Source organism: Tachypleus tridentatus, chromosome 6 (assembly GCF_004210375.1).
Source record: "Tachypleus tridentatus isolate NWPU-2018 chromosome 6, ASM421037v1, whole genome shotgun sequence".
Classification (NCBI taxonomy): Eukaryota; Metazoa; Arthropoda; class Merostomata; order Xiphosura; family Limulidae; genus Tachypleus; species Tachypleus tridentatus.
The window spans coordinates 129,004,301-129,020,667 of NC_134830.1; the positions used below are offsets into that span (position 1 = coordinate 129,004,301).

The 16,367-nt window shown below is 34.8% G+C and overlaps 1 protein-coding gene across 2 annotated transcripts in view; it reads left to right on the forward strand.

The window, feature by feature from the left end:
- The window catches only part of LOC143253641 (uncharacterized), a 33,678-nt gene extending 17,684 nt beyond the window's left edge, over positions 1 to 15,994 (forward strand). The window contains exons 3-4 of one of the 2 annotated variants that reach the window (XR_013029753.1): positions 12,820 to 12,918; positions 15,524 to 15,994. Coding sequence is in view for 1 of the 2 variants with exons in the window: in XM_076507825.1 (XP_076363940.1) it covers positions 12,820 to 12,918; positions 15,524 to 15,629 (205 nt within the window). In the remaining variant the exon portion in view is untranslated. The remainder of the gene's footprint in view (positions 1 to 12,819; positions 12,919 to 15,523) is intronic. The other variant, XM_076507825.1, reaches the window with a different exon arrangement.
- Positions 15,995 to 16,367: the final 373 nt, after the last annotated feature.

Here is a 16,367-nt window from a genome sequence, read left to right on the forward strand (position 1 = left end):
TGTATTTGCTGTGTTGTTGATCAAAATTGATAGTCTCGTCTACCTTTCTGTAGGATAAGGCACATACAATTCACTTTAAAGTGACCCAGCATTCATTCCACACAGACCATAACATAGTAGAACGGTGAAAGTTACACCTACTCACTGGAAACTGATGGGCTTGTGTTGCAACACCAGGTGTTTGAGTAGTTAGTTAACCTTTGGCCTAGCTCACACTCAATCAGTAGGACATTTTGTCTAAGGTATCACCACACTAGCTGCTGTTGTAAGTTTTGATCTCTTGACTTCTGTTCATAGTTGTTACTTTAAACATTATCAAAGCAGAAACTAACTTTATTAGAGTGAGTAAATCTCTCACACTCAAGTAATCCTTCATTGGTTCTCCAGATAATCCTTAAATGAACTTGTCAATGAAGATCTGCCAGAGCCATGTGATGGTACACACAACCCATTTACATTATCCTCTATCAACTCTGATGGATAGCTCATTTTTCCACTAAGTTGAACAATTGATACAAATTGTTATGACCGTATCATTACCTCAGAGTTGCATCTTACTCATGTGTCTCATAGAATCAAAGGCTGAAGTCCAGTCTAGAGATCGGTGATTGCACTACCTTTTTATGAGACAAGCCATTCCAAACATTTATCTCCATAAAGTATTTCGAGAAGTTTTCCACATCCTCATTAGACAAGTTCTCGATTGTTTTTTTGTATGGTGTTCTAGAATAGCTAGTTTTGAGTCGTCCCTCTCTGGAACAGCGGTAATTCTTCAGATTTACAACGTTAGAATCAAGGGTTTGGTTCCTCTCGGGGAACACAGTAGATAGCCTGATGTGGCATAGCTATAAGAAAACACATACGCAGTTTTGAGTCACATATATATTTTCGATGCAGAGCTTATTTGTTACACACATAAACGTAGGAGGCGAGGGGTGAAGCAGAAAATTGCCCCAAAATTCTCGTCTCAACAGTTTTTCGGGCAAATTTTACTCATAATATTCTGTAAAAGCTCCGTACATTTCTATAGCTCTTATATTTGCAAATTTATTATGCCTTTTCAAAAAAATATATTAATGAATGATGATTCATCCGTTATTCTATATATTTCAGCTGTTACTAAGTGATGATTCATCCGTTACCCTATATGTTTCAGCTGTTACTAAGTGACGATTCATCCGTTACCCTGTATGTTTCAGTTGTCACTGAGTGATGATTCATCCGTTACCCTGCATGTTTCAGTTGTCACTAAGTAATGATTCACCAGTTACTCTATACATGTTTAAGCTGTTACCGGCATGGCTAGGTGGTTAAGGTACTCTAAATCGTAATCTAAAGGTCGCGGGTTTGAATCGCCGTCGCACCAAACATGTTCGCATTTTCGGTAGTGGGGGCGTTATAATTACGGTCAATCCCACTTAAAATTCCACGCAAAAGAGTAACCCAAGAATTGGTGGTGAGTGGTGATGACTAGCTGCCTTCTCTCTAGTCTTACACTGCTAAGTTAGGGGTGGCTAACGTAGATAGCCGTTGTGGAGCTTTGCGCAAAACTCAAACCAATCATCTATTACTGGTTTATTAGTAACCTGTTACTGGGATGTTATTCATTTGAATATGTTGTTGATTCTTGTTATAAAGTAATAATTCATAAGCTATAGTCTATATTTCATGAGTTACTGGATTATTATTCACTTGCAACTTCCTATGATATATTAGTTACTGGATTAAGACTCATCTACAACTAAGACTTATCACGACCTGGTGATTAGAGCGCTCACCTCGTAGTCTGCGGAATCAAAACCCGTCTTCGAACAAGTTTGTTCTTTCTTATCGTGGGGACGCTAAAAGTGAATACCAATCTGTTGATAAGAAACTTGGTGGTGGACAATGTTGAGTGGTTAACTTCTCCTTAGTGTACCTCTTCAACATTTGGGATGGCATGTGCAGATAGCCCATGAGTACCTTTGTGCGAAATTCTACAAACGAACAAATAAATCATTTGTTATGTACTATGATTAATTTATTATTGGATTGTTATCCGTTTTTAATGAGTTGTTATTTGAAAATGCAAAAACAAACACTAGTAAGCTTGGATTTTTATAACTTTATATGTGAGGAAACCCCAAATTTTCAACAGTGCAAACCTTATTGATGCAAGTTTATTTGAGACACAGCAAATCAGCAAATAAATATCAGGGCTACTTTCAATCGTATTGTTCTCGGCCTGTGCTGACATTGTTTTAGGTCTGCCTTGTTCGGTTTTCAATCATATTGTTCTCGGTCTGTACTAACATTGCTATAGGTTTCCATTGTTTGACTTTCAATCATATTGTTCACAGGCCATGCTGGCATTGCTTTAGATTTGATTTGTTTGATTTCCAATCGTATTGTTCACAGGCTATGCTGACATTGCTCTAGATCTGCTTTGTTCGTAACAGTATCGACCAACGCGGACAAGACGTGCATATTTGATACAACAGGAAATGGTCACATCCGCTGCTCGCAGCGCACCTGCTATGTGAGAGGTGGGGTTAAAGATTCTACTGGTGAAAGCTAGGAAGTTGTGCAGAAGAAGACGATAACCGGCAGTAACTTCAAACCTTGTAATGTTTTCTGACACAACAAGGGCGCAAAGCGAGAAGTTAATGAATTCATGCCTCCCTCTCTCTCTCTCAAATAAAAGTTCCAAATGATAGAATCTGCACTTTGGCAAATATATTTTATATTCGGTGTTCAATTTTAAGAAACGTTATATATATTTTCGTTATTTCTGAACAGCTTTCATTATTATTTATAGAACAAATAAATAATTAATTGATAATACAACAGCTGCAACTTTTGTGTCGGATCGAAACACTGTACTCATTAAAATTCGAACACGCACCCTTATAAAAACTACTGTTACCAACAGTGGTATCTCTGCGGACTTACAACAAACACTATGAACCGAATTTCTATATCCGTTGTAAGCAGAACACAAGTAGCCCATTGTATTATTTTGTGCGTAACTTCCAAGAAATTGTTATTGTATTTTGAAGTGATTATTTAGATAAGTAAACCACTTAGTAACCATTAAATAAAGGATTAGCTACAAGAAGTGTAGTTTTCAAATCATTCGCGTATGATCGCTTTAATTAAAAGCGATAAGTTATTTTGGCAAGGAGTTAACACAAATACTCAATGTTTTATGACAATATGGTCACTCTTAGAGATGAATAGACTTTTATATCTCAAACCGTGGTCGTGCTGTCGCTCTTTTTGTATCACGTGCAAAATGTCATGAATGAATCTATTGCCACAAACAGTTGGTCATGTTGTATGTTTTTTTAAGTCGAACTTAAAACAGGAGAAGACAGAAACTTTCCATTCCGAGTTTGAAAAGTTGGTAAGGAAATAAAATGTTAAAATTGTGGCTTATCCTGATCTAGTGTTATATATACACACTACGTATCACAGAAATTTAATTAATATTAACGGCGAATGTATTGCTTGGCTTTTCTTCTTTTTTTTTTCTTTTTGATAGGAAAATACTTCAAGAATGGTTCCCTGTAGGATAACGGTAAGTTTACACACTTATAATGTTAAAATATTGGGTTCGTTTCCACACGGTAGACGCAGCAGATAGCCCAACTTTTTTCACCGCTAGAGAAGGTAAATAAAATGTCTAATGTTTTGAGAATATCTCATAGATAAATAGTTTTGTATCTGTTCACTAGGCCCGGCATGGTCAGGTGGGTAAGGCGCTCGACTCGTAATCTGAGAGTCACACCAAACATGCTCGCCCTTTCAGGCGTGAGGGTGTTCTAATGTAACGATCAATCCCACTATTCGTTTGTGAAAGAGTAGCTAAAGAGTCGGCGGTGGGTGGTAATGACTACCTTTCCTCTAGTTTTACACTGCTAAATTAGGGGCGGCTAGCGCAAATAGCCTTCGTGTAGCTTTGCGCGAGATTAAGAAACAAACGAACAAAAACGTCTCTTCCATCATTTGTCATAATTAATCTAATTCTGCGCTCAAATTCTGAGAAAACAGCTTCCAACATATCAACAGAAATGGATAAGATACTATCAGGAATCTGATGTTTCACTTCTTCGAGTCTTTTGGTTTGTTATGATAGACGTTATTTTCAAAAAAGCTCCAGAGATGATTATGTAAAGAAGTTAAATCGGACGAATGAGAGGGCCATTTGATATGTCCTCCGCTACTCATCTGAAGCTTTTGAAAAGTTTGGTTTAAAAACAGTTTACGAATTCGAGCAAATTGGGGTGGTGCTCCAACCTGGTAAAAGACAGCTGTTTGTACCAAGCCAGAAGTTGTGTGATAATGAACTATTATAGCATGTGTAGATACGAATTTCCAGTAACAGATCATTTGTCAGAAAAACAATAAAAACAAAGAAAAAATAACAAAACAAACAAAACTTACAAACCTACTAATTATATTCATATTCATTTTTTGTCGTTATCTTAAATAAAGTTATTCAACTTTATTTTGGTATATTAATTTTTGAACACCCTGTATAGACACCAAGAACCAAATTAGAGATTTTTGTATCACACTAATAGCTAAGTTTATAATATATAATTCTGTTTCAAATTTATATAACTTATTAGCTGGCAGTTAATACAAATACTGCAACCTTTATTTGTTAGTTTTAGAGAAAATTTTTCAATTAATAAAATGCTGCGTAATTTAATTATCAATTTTAAAAGTCCAGTTTAGGTTTCAGTTTTAAAAGTAATATAGTTAAAATAAAGTTTCAAAACTTTAGTATTCAATATTAAACATATAGTTCTGTTAATATAATTGAATGAACCCATATTTGTTAACGTATAAAAAATAGTTTAATTAATATATATTTTGTATTAGTTAATTGTAAACCTTAAAGTATGGTCCATTGAATGCAAACATTGCAAAATATAATATCGAGGTTTACAACAATACTCCGATTATTACAATTGTTGTTAGTCTGAAAATAATTGTCGAGTTAAAGATACTGCACGTGCTCAGTATTCCCATTTTTGTTTATCTTTTATCTCCCTTCTATGTTACCTCCCTGTCATTCCCTTGAGAGTTTTTAGGAAAATGGTCATTCACTGTTGTTGTGTACATTATCCCATATATTTTCCTAAGCTCTAATGTTGTTGGGCAGAATTCACTTTTGACATGGATGTGTTTATCCCTCTCATCTTCAAGATATTTACACATTTACATTGGCTTCTTTTTTACATCACTTTATTTTGGAGGCCTGTCTTAGTCATTGGAGTCTTGAGTGAAGTCATCTCATCTCTAGTCTTTCTTATACTCCCTTGCTCCTCATCTGTCTCAATATTCCCCTGTTCCTCTCCCTCCCATTCTGCTCCCTGATCAGCTCATTTTATCTAAGCTTCTGACTCAAGTCGTCTTATTTTTTCTTGCCAATTCATCTACTGTAACTGGTTTCAGTGACAACTTGGTTATGTACAGGACCTATGGGGACCAAGCAATACAAGAATGTCCATTTTTAGAGAACTTTCTCCACCAATATTGAGTGTTAAAAGTCTTATAAGTAGAACTCTCACTTCATTTTCACACTCTTTCTCCCTCATCTCCTTTTCCAGTTCCTTTCCCTCTCCATATTCTGCCATTTTCTGTCAGGAGCAAATCAGAGCCTTCTTTCCAAAAGTACTCTAAAATCTGTGGGTCATTTCAGATTCTATTCTTGTTTGTTCATTGTTTCTAAACAGACAGTCTGAACTGATTTTTTTTATAGACAAAGTTTCAACATGGGGTCGCTTATGAAACTTTGTCAGATGCTTCTTCCAGGTTTGTGAATGACAAAGTTTCAACATGGAGTCGTTTATGTCACTTTGTCAGGTGCTTCCTCCAGGTTTGTGAATGACAAAGTTTTGACATGGAGTTGTTTGTATCACTTTGTCAGGTGCTTCCTTTAGGTTTGTGAATAACAAAGGTTGATATGCCTGATGTTTACTGTCCTAATTCAGGTTTGTAAACTGTGTGCCTAAAAACTTTAATCTTATGTGCTGGACAATACACTTCACATTTATTTAGGTTTGGGATAGGATTACGGATTGACTTTAATCTGTTAAGCTGTTATATGGTTACTGGATTTTCAACCTTGTGCACGGTTATTAATTCGAGTTTCTACTCTGTATATATGTGGAGTAATCTGGTAAACTAATGGAAAGTTACTGGTAGTCCACCTGAACACTATAGTTGGATCAACTTCAAAAATTATACATTCATCAACTTTAGTCTCACTAAAATAAATTACTCGCTGGGGGTTTAAAGACCCCTCATAATTCACAGAGGTTCCAACACATCCATCAGTTTCTCCATTTTTCCCAATTAGTTCTATTCGAAAAAAAAACAAAACCGTTAAGACATCCGCCCGCGATGTACCTGAGCACATGTGCCACGTTTGGTCTTGCATACTTTCAAGAGGTTTTTATTTGTTTGTTTTTGATTTTTGAATTTCGCGCAAAGCTACAAGAGGGCTAGCTGTCCCTAATTTAGCAATGTAAGACTAAAAGGAAGGCAGCTAGTTATCACCACCCACCGCCAACGCTTGGGCTACTATTTTACCAACGAATAGTGGGATTGACTGACACTTTAGAACGCCCCCACGACTGAAAGGGTGAGCATGTTTTGTGTGACAGGGGTGCAAACCCGCGACCCTCAGATTACGAGTCGACTGGCTTAACCACCTGACCATGAAGAATGTCGTCGGTGTTTGGGTAAGAAAAGTTCATACCCTGGAGGGTCAAGTTCTCTATGACCTCTTCCTCCTCCCCGTACTTACGTTCTTGACGAATTTTATAACTGTGGAACTGAATATTATTTTGATCCTTTTCAGGGCAATGTCCATGTATTGTGGCTCGTATACAGTGATTATTTTATTCTATCAGCAGAATGCCAAGTTTGTTGATGGCATTTTTTAAAATTGTTTAAATACATATATATATATTTTTTAATATTATTATTATATATTTTTTATTATTATTTAAAATTTATATATACTTTTTCTTTTTTATTTATTTTTATATTTAAAATATAAGTTTACTGGGGAGAGATATTTAGGACAAGCTTCATCATGTATGAGGTACCTGTCTAGTTCGCATAGTAATTCGTTTTTCATCCAATTCTTATTAAAGTAGATTATTGTAATATGTAGGAGTCTATCTGGTACGGTTGGTATGTCCGAGTATTTGTGAATGAACTGAGATGATAAAGTTCTTGGAACTCTGTATGCAGTTGTGAGGAGTGTATTTTGGATTGTTTGTAGTTTGGTTTTAATTATTTTATTGCTTACAGTTATCCATTCTGGAGCTGCATAATCTATTGCAGGTCTAATATATGTTTTATAGATTTTTAGTATGTTATCTGTAGATGCTCCACTGTTTTAACCAGTTAGACTCCTAGCATAGTTAGTTCTTCGTCAGACTTTATTTTTAATTTCGTTCACATGATTGATCCAAGCTAGTTTTGAATCATAGGTCAGACCTAAAAGTTTTGCCGATGGGGCAATCTGAAGTAGAGTGCCATTCATATATAATTCTGGCTGTTGTTTCTTGTGTTTTGTCAATTTCGTAAAGACTACGAGTTGTGTTTATTTTTATTCTATATTTTTGACAGTATTCACTTATTCTATTTAGTTGCGGTTGTATGTTAGTGGCTGCTATCGTGGGTGTTGTGGCACTTTTCCAGACTGCCACATCATCTGCGAACTGTGAAGAACATCCATGATACGGATCCTTCAGTGGCATATTGTTTACATACATGATGAAGAGTATAGGGCTAACCACCCCTCCCTGAGGGACACCAGCTTCAGGAGTAAAGTATTCAGAAAATGTTCCTTCAACATTTACTCTACACTTTGTATTTTCCAGAAAGTTAGATAGCCAGCGAATAATTCCTCGCGGTAGTTCCATCTCATTCATTCGGAACCTTAGACCATCATACCAAACAGTGTTGAATGCTTTCTCGATATCAAGGAAGCAAGCGACAGTACATTCTTTTTTATTGAAGCTATCTATTATGGTTTCGGTTAATCTGATTAGGTGGTTTGTCGTTTGTCTAAATTTCCTGAATCCTTTTTGTTCTTTTGGTAATTTTGATGTTATCTTCAAGAATGTTGAGAGTCTATTACTGATTATTCTTTCACACATTTTGTCTACACAGCTGGTCAGTCTGATTGGTCGGTAGCTATTAGGTTTATTCGCTGGCTTTCCTTCCTTATGGAACATTAATATATTTGCAAGCCTCCAAGAAACTGAGATGTATCCTGAGGAAAGAGATAAGTTAAAAAGTGAATTTAGGTGGTCAAACAATTTCGGAGTGCCGAATAGAATCGGTTGGTTCTATTCTGATGGTGTTCTTATCTGATAAATACGTTGTTTTATTTGTTTGTATTTATCACATCCTTTATAATTAGCTGTGTGGGTTTGACCACAGTTACAACATTTGAGTGTTTCCTTATCTTTTTTACACTGGTTGATATGGTGTTCCCCGCCACAGCCGCAGCACCTCGGTGTTGCTAAGCGGGCTGCAGAAACATGTCCATATCTTTGGCAATTGTAACATTGTGTTACTACAATTGCCAGAGTTTTTAGTTGTTCTACTTGGTATTTTTAAAACCAAAGCGTTATTCCATTATTTATTAGTTTTAGTATGTTGTAACTGTCGTCTCTGTCTATACGTATAAGATTAGTGGGTGCCTGCGTTTGTTTGTTTTTTGAGATTATACGTTCTATATAATTATGTGGGATGCCTTTTTCGTCTAAAGCTTGTGCAATTGATTCAAGGTTAATGGTGTGGTGAACCATGTATGCAAAAACCTTTGTGAACCTGACGATGACCGAAGAAGGTCGAAACGTTGTTCGCTCTTCAATGTAAAATATTTTCTCAACCCAAACGAGCCGTTTTTGCATATATATTTCTCTACATCTCACTACAATGGCTTTAGGCTGCGGCTTACTTCCTGGAAGGTGGATTTTAATTTTTACTGGTTTGAAGGCATCTGATGGTCACTGTTTTACTAATCTGTTTAGGTCAGCAGTGTCTTGTCCTTGAACAATGACACCGCCTCTGGGCAGACGCTTGATATTAACAATGGTTACGTGCGGCTTGCAGCGTTTAACCTCTGTCGCAAGTAGGGGTTGGTTGTACTGGCCTGGAATACCTTCTATAATGATTGCGAATTGTGGTGGTTTTGTTTTTTGTGCCATATTGTTACTTATTTTTTGTTGTTTCTGTAATGTTTTTTTTTTTTTTCTATTAGATGTGAGTGTAATAAAGCCTTCTTGATCTTCTGTGTCTGGCTCACTGTCTGTGGTATTTTTCACAATATTATTTTGACTGTTTTCGGTAGAATTATCAACGTCTACGGCGTTTGTTTTTACTTCTATTTCTTTTACATTGTTAGATATTTTATTATTAATGTTACTTGCAGGGGAAGCGACCTCTACCTCGGTATTAGTAACAACAACTGCTTCTTCTTCATTTTCCGTTGAGTTAGTTAGTTTAATCAGCATTTAGCTGATCAGCATTTCAAATAATCATTTAATTAAAAAATCATAAGTGAACGTTGGTGGCATTCTGAGCTTACAAGTGATAGTATACAGTAAAATGTCTCTAGAATGCTATGTTGTAACCAGTCGATTATTACATAGTTGGTATATTTTGTTGGTTGAAAATTTATTACAAATCTTTCTGAGCTATAAAGCCAAATTTAGTAGTGATATGTTTGTCTGATGTATCACGTTAATCGTTCGATCTCTTTGTGTTGTAATAAAATCTTGGCAGTGTGTGTGTGTGTGTTTTTTTCTAGCTATCTGCTCTGTCCATCGAGGGGAATCGAACCCTTGTTTTTAACGTTGTAAATCTGTAGACTTACCGCTGTCCGAGCGAGTGATGAATCTCGGCAAACTAGTCGAAATTCTAAATACACAGCTAGGTAAAACAGAAGTTATTAGATTAAAGTTCTGGAGAAAGTTAATGTTGGATTCAACTGTTAATGATGACCAGTGATTTTGGTAAAAAAGAAAAGGCAGTTCAAGATATATATATATATATAAACCTTATAAGTAGATTTTAGCTGATTAAACCTTCAGCTCAGTTTGTAGAGTATACTTGTCTGATGTGCGTGACGACAAGGATTTGATATTGAAATATTTTGACAAGACTTTACATGAAAAATTAATGTATACGGACATATGTATGTGCAGAGTCTGGCCGACCTTTATTCACACTCAAAACAGGTGTTCTGTTTTGTCAAACTGCTTCAGATATATTTCTCTTGATGTGTATGTCGTAATAAATATTATTAAAAATTTAATGGTCTGCAAACATTAAAATCTAGTTAATTTTCTCATATGTTTCAATGATGCTCCTTTAATATATTTGAACTATGGACATCCACTTAGATCAGATGAAGTACACATCCAACCAAAATGCAGTGTTGGACGTCTACTTAGATCAGATGAAGTACACATCCAACCAAAATGCAGTGTTGGACGTCTACTTAGATCAGATGAAGTACACATCCAACAAAAGTACAGTGTTAGACGGCCACTTAAATCAGATGAAGTACACATCCAACCAAAATTCAGTGTTGGACGACCACTTAAATCAGATCAAGTACACATCCAACCAAAATGCAGTGTTGGACGGCCACTAAGATCAGGTGAAGTACACATCCAACCAAAATGCAGTGTTGGACGTCTACTTAGATCAGATGAAGTACACATCCAACAAAAGTGCAGTGTTAGACGCCCACTTAAATCAGATGAAGTACACATCCAACCAAAATGCAGTGTTGGACGACCACTTAGATCAGATGAAGTACACATCCAACCAAAATGCAGTGTTGGACGTCCACTAAGATCAGGTGAAATACACATCCAGCCAAAATGCAGTGTTGAACGGCCACTTAGATCAGATGAAGTACACATCCAACCAAAATGCAGTGTTAGAGTATCAGATGTTTTTTCATCTCAATTTTAGAGATCTGATAAAGACACATTTTCGACAAACAAGTGAAGAGAGTGCCTTCGTATAAGACAGGTTTAAGAGCTGGAAAAAGTGTACAGGTGATTCATATAAGAATAACCGACAACTTAACCACAATAAATTAGAGTGACACGTTGACTGTAAAGGCAGATATGCTGCAAACAAAACGTAAGCCCGCGAAAAAATACAGTGTTACATCTAATACATAAACAACATAAAGAAACTATGAGTACAAATTGTTAATACATCAAAACTATAGCGGATACCGTCAGACTAACAGTGGTCCGAAACACTGCACAAAGGAGTAATTGAGAGACAAATTATGAGGTTAATGAAGTCAATCTCCTAATAGTATCGGATCTATTGCAAAAAATATTCAGAAACGCTGCGATCCAAGCTGACAGAAGAACAAGCTAATGCGAAGTATAATCATCACACATTACAAAATGTGTTACTTGAAATTATATCACATAGCATTTTAGATGAAACAAGGAAAAAGTAGCAAATGCAAAGCTATTCTCCATTTTGGTTAATTAATTCAAAGATTTGTCTGGAAGGGAGCAATTTTTAGTTGTTATTAGATAATTTTTCGAATGAGTAATCCATTAAGGATTTATTGATTTCATGACAGCAGAAAGTTTAAATGCATACATCCAGGCGGAGCTACTATAAAGTGAAATTGATATACGAAATTTGATAGCTCAGTGCATGATGATGCCAATGTAATGGGTGGCAAGTGTAGTTGTGTTTAGTAAAGAATAAAAGAGATCATGCTACAGGCTCTATATGTACATTGACTTGCCCATAAGCTGAACTTGGTCATTGTGAATGTTGTCAAATCAGTCATTCTTGCAAATGATTTTTACTCAACATTGGAAACGAGCTATGTCTTTCTCAGTAGTTCATATGCAATGCCAAGTGAATCAAATGCCAAAAATACATGTGTCTGGCTGACAGACCAGATAAGCTTAAAATTTTACTTTGACGCTCGCTGGACTAGCCAGATCAGAACGACTAAAGATTAGAGAGTCATCTGTACAAAGATGGTTTGTGATAATCCTGTTAGTGGTGGGTTTTTGCATGTTACAGTGAATCTCTATCATATGTAAAGATAGTTGGAAACATCAAGGCTAGTGTAGAACAAAAACTGTGCACATAGAGCTCAATACAAGTCGAGAAAAGCTATTATGTGAAAGAGATAAGTATCCATAAAAATGCATTTTCAGTGTAGGAAACTTTTAACTTTCAGTATATTTGTAATGAGCTTAGTTATTTATATTTTACATATAAAATATATGCAGTATTCATTATAGCATTTCACAAGAATATAAGAAGACAGACAAACATGGTAATAAAGTCCACCCATGCATATAAAGTATTAAACTAAAATTTAAAGCATTACATTTCTCTTTTGTATTTAAATAACAAGATTTTGCAACAATTTAAGTTAATAGTACTTGCAATGGTATCAGCCAAATTATTTCGAAAGGTAAAATCTGTAAAGCAATATTTTCAAGGACTGTTTGCATATAATAAGCTTAATATAAATCTTTATTACTTTTAATGCTGAAGTTTTTTACATTTTTTATATATACATTTCATGCTTTTTGCTGTTAATATGTTTTTAATATTTTCCAAGTTTATTCTTTTAGTTCAGAGTTTATTAGAGAAGAATATAGCACACTAGTTAAGAATGAGCTTCTGTTTTTAATATTTATAGAAAAAGCACAGATATTAGTGGTTTTATCTCATGTAAGTTGACAGTTAGATTTATCTTAAAATAATTTTGAAATTTTAATTTTCTTATAGTGAAAAGAAAGCTTTCCTTGAGGGATTAAGAAAGTATGGTGTTGGAAATTTGGAGATGCTTGAGAAAGTTGTAAAAACTAGGAATCAAACAGAGATTAAGTAGGTTTGTGTGCGTTATGTTGTAAAGCAAAGCTGTATTTAAAATGTTTGTCTCAAAATATTAAAAAAAATTGCTTTCATGAAGATGTAGGTGTCTCTGTAATTTACACATGCATCCTCATAAACATGCCATATGCAAATTGTTGAAATTAGACCTTATACAAATGAACACATCTTTTTAATGAGAGTAGTACTGATGTCAATGAAATAATACATATTATAACATTGTGTTTATACTTGTATAATGCTTTCAACATTTAAATAGAAATAATAGTATGTGTTGTTTTAATGAATATCTTTCTATTGAAACATGGAAGAATGTTAAAAAAGTATTACAAAACTTACCTCCTCTGCTACTTACAACTGTTCCATGACTGCAAGGGTTTCTTTGTTTGCTTGTCTAAACATTGGACTAATTTTTTATCACTTGCTCTAGTCCTTTGTATTCCACTCAATTGCTTTTAGCAATATTTATCTTGTGACACTTTCCAACTTTGTCAGCGTATCTTCTGTCTTGGGTACTGTATCAAAGTGTTCTCTTAAGATAATGTTGTAACTTTTCTCTACAAAAAGCTGCTGTTGGGTTTCCTAGTATTATGATCATTCAGAGATACTTTGAATGTTATTTGTGTTTTCTAGTTTATTTTCATAATTTTTTTCCTATTGACAAGCTAACTTGTAAATTCTAGGATTATTATATTTGGCATGGAGGCAAATCAGGTCTCTCCCATCCCATATCTGATATCTGGTGTTGCACAATAATCAGAGTGAGAGTGGGAAGAGTCATTCTCAGTTGGGGCTGTTAGATATCTTACTTGTAGTGAAATGGAGACATATATCAGACATATGTTTTGGGCCTTTTCCTGGTTGCTTTTGAGTCTGTACTTTACTTGATGGCTGAAAGATCTGGGAGCAAATATTTAATTCACTCCATTCACATATATTGTAACTCATGCTGGAAAGTTTACTTCTCAGTTATGTCAAGGAGTAGTTATGTTTTACCTGACATGTCACAACTTCATGATTTAACCTACCCCTGACAGGTGTAAGTATTTTCCAACTTTCAAATAATACATCTACTCCTCGAATTTCAGAGTTTAAAGTGGGGTGTGTGATAAATCTGTTTAAATTGATATATTCTGATGGGACAGGGTAAGTCTAAAAGACTTGCAACCCTCAAATCATTTTCCTTTTTACTCTTACCTTTCTAGGTGCTCTATTCTACACCTCAGTAACCTACTCAGTAGCATGTGGATGCCCGCATGCTTAACCTAACCTCTTCACACATACGTAATATGCGTATCATCCCATTTACTTACTGTGATTCTCCTGTGGCTAATGCCATTATAATTATCTTCACGTGTGACTCTTCTGAGGTTGATTCTGTCCAAACAGGCCTTCCCTGTGTCCTATCATGATGTCCGACCTAACATTTATGCCTTTTTAATAATGCTGCTTGCCATACCTGATTTGAGGCTGATCCTTTATTCTACTCTGTCTGATCTGTGACTAACTCTTGTTTTTAACACATCATATCTGTGCATTATCTCATGCTCTTCCATATGTCTCAAATTGATCTCATCCCATTTTCTTGAAACAAACATGATATTTACCTAACCCTTTTATTATTTTTTGAATTCAAACTGGTATTATTTAAACCTGTTTGATCTAATTACAGGTTACTTTGGTATGTTGGTTTAAGACAAAGATAAAAATATCCCTTTCTTGAATGTAGAGTTTACACTATAATTCATTTATTTCTCTATCCTGTTATAGAGAAATATATCTCTGTGGAAAATCAGGCAAACAATAAAGTGTGATAAAATAGTTACGCAGAGTTAAACTTTGGTTTTCACGTGGTGTTAAACTTAAACAGTTTTTAACTTTTTCTTCGGCCATTGCACGGAAATGTTTATAGAATTAACTCAATGCAGAAATAAAATATAAATATAATTATTTATCGCTGATTTAAACATACAGCTTAATCTGGATCAGCTATAAGATATCAAATACTAATACTGGTACAAACACATCAAATCCGTTATAGGATAGTTTAGTTTTATAAATGACGTGAATGTCACTATATTATTTGTTCTCAATTAAATATTAGTTATGTCTATTGAAGAAAAACCCAATTTTAAAAAATATACCAAATGATAGTTTAAATCGTAAAAGAAGGTCGTCAGAAATGTATGATATGAAACATGATTTTATTATTTTAAATAACTTTAAAATGGGATGAAATGTGATAGATATACTAAAATAATAGGACTGATAAATGTATATTTTAATATATTAAAGACAGAATTTTTCTTTAAGTGTTAACAATTGACACTTTCACTGGTCAAGATTATTCTGTTTCTTCCATTTGTAACAACTATCAAAAATAGTTACTTGCTATACACTACCATTTGACGTTAGAGGTTCAGCTAACGGTTTTGTTCCACGTTTTGTAGGTTCTGTACACACTACTTGTTGTTGCATGGTGATTATAAATATTTTTTCTCATTACTTACATTTTCTCATTTAATTGAAGCATGCATCATTAGATATAAAACTGAAGTATTATATTCTTTTCATAAAAATTATGTTTATTATTATTTAGGTATTTCCTAATAGGACCCAATATGGCCAGATGGATAAGGCACTCAACTCGTAATCACGGGTTCGAATCTCAGTCACACCAAACATGCTCATCCTTTCAGCCGTAAATACGTTATTACTTGACGGTCAATCCCACTATTCGTTGGTAAAGAGTAACTGAAGAGTCAGCTGTGGTGGTAATGACTAGTTGCTTTTCGTCTAGTCTTACACAGTTAAATTATGGATGGCTACAACAAATAGCCTTTGAGTAGTTTTTGCGAAATTCAAACCAAACAAAATCTCTTTTGAGGAGCAGTGTTAGCTTCATTCTCTTTTTCTACTATTATGAGTGTCTTGTTGTATTTTAAATTATAATATTCAATTCATGAACAGATCTTGAAGGAAGTTGTTTTGGCAGAATATTGTACTCTTTCTTTTCTGTTACATCTTATAGTAATAAAGATTGATTACAAGTTTAGCTTCATGTTTTGATGGCATACATTTTATTACTTTTATTAAAAAATTACTTAGGTACAGTTCTTTTCTTCATTTTAAGTTGTCATATAAAATCAAATAATAATCAAGTCATTAAATAATGTATAGTAAATTAAAGATTTTTAAATGTCATATTCGATTTCATTAAGGGTAGCAAGACTTTCCAAAGCTAATGTTCTTTTTCAGTACTTGTTCAATATGTATTCATCAATTAATCAACATTTCAGAGTATAGATGAGCCTGGCATGGCCTAGCGCGTTAAGGCGTGCGCTTCGTAATCTGAGAGTCGCGGGTTCGCGCCTGAGTCGCACCAAACATACTCGCCCTCCCAGCCGTGGGGGCGTTATAATGTAACGGTCAATCCCACTATT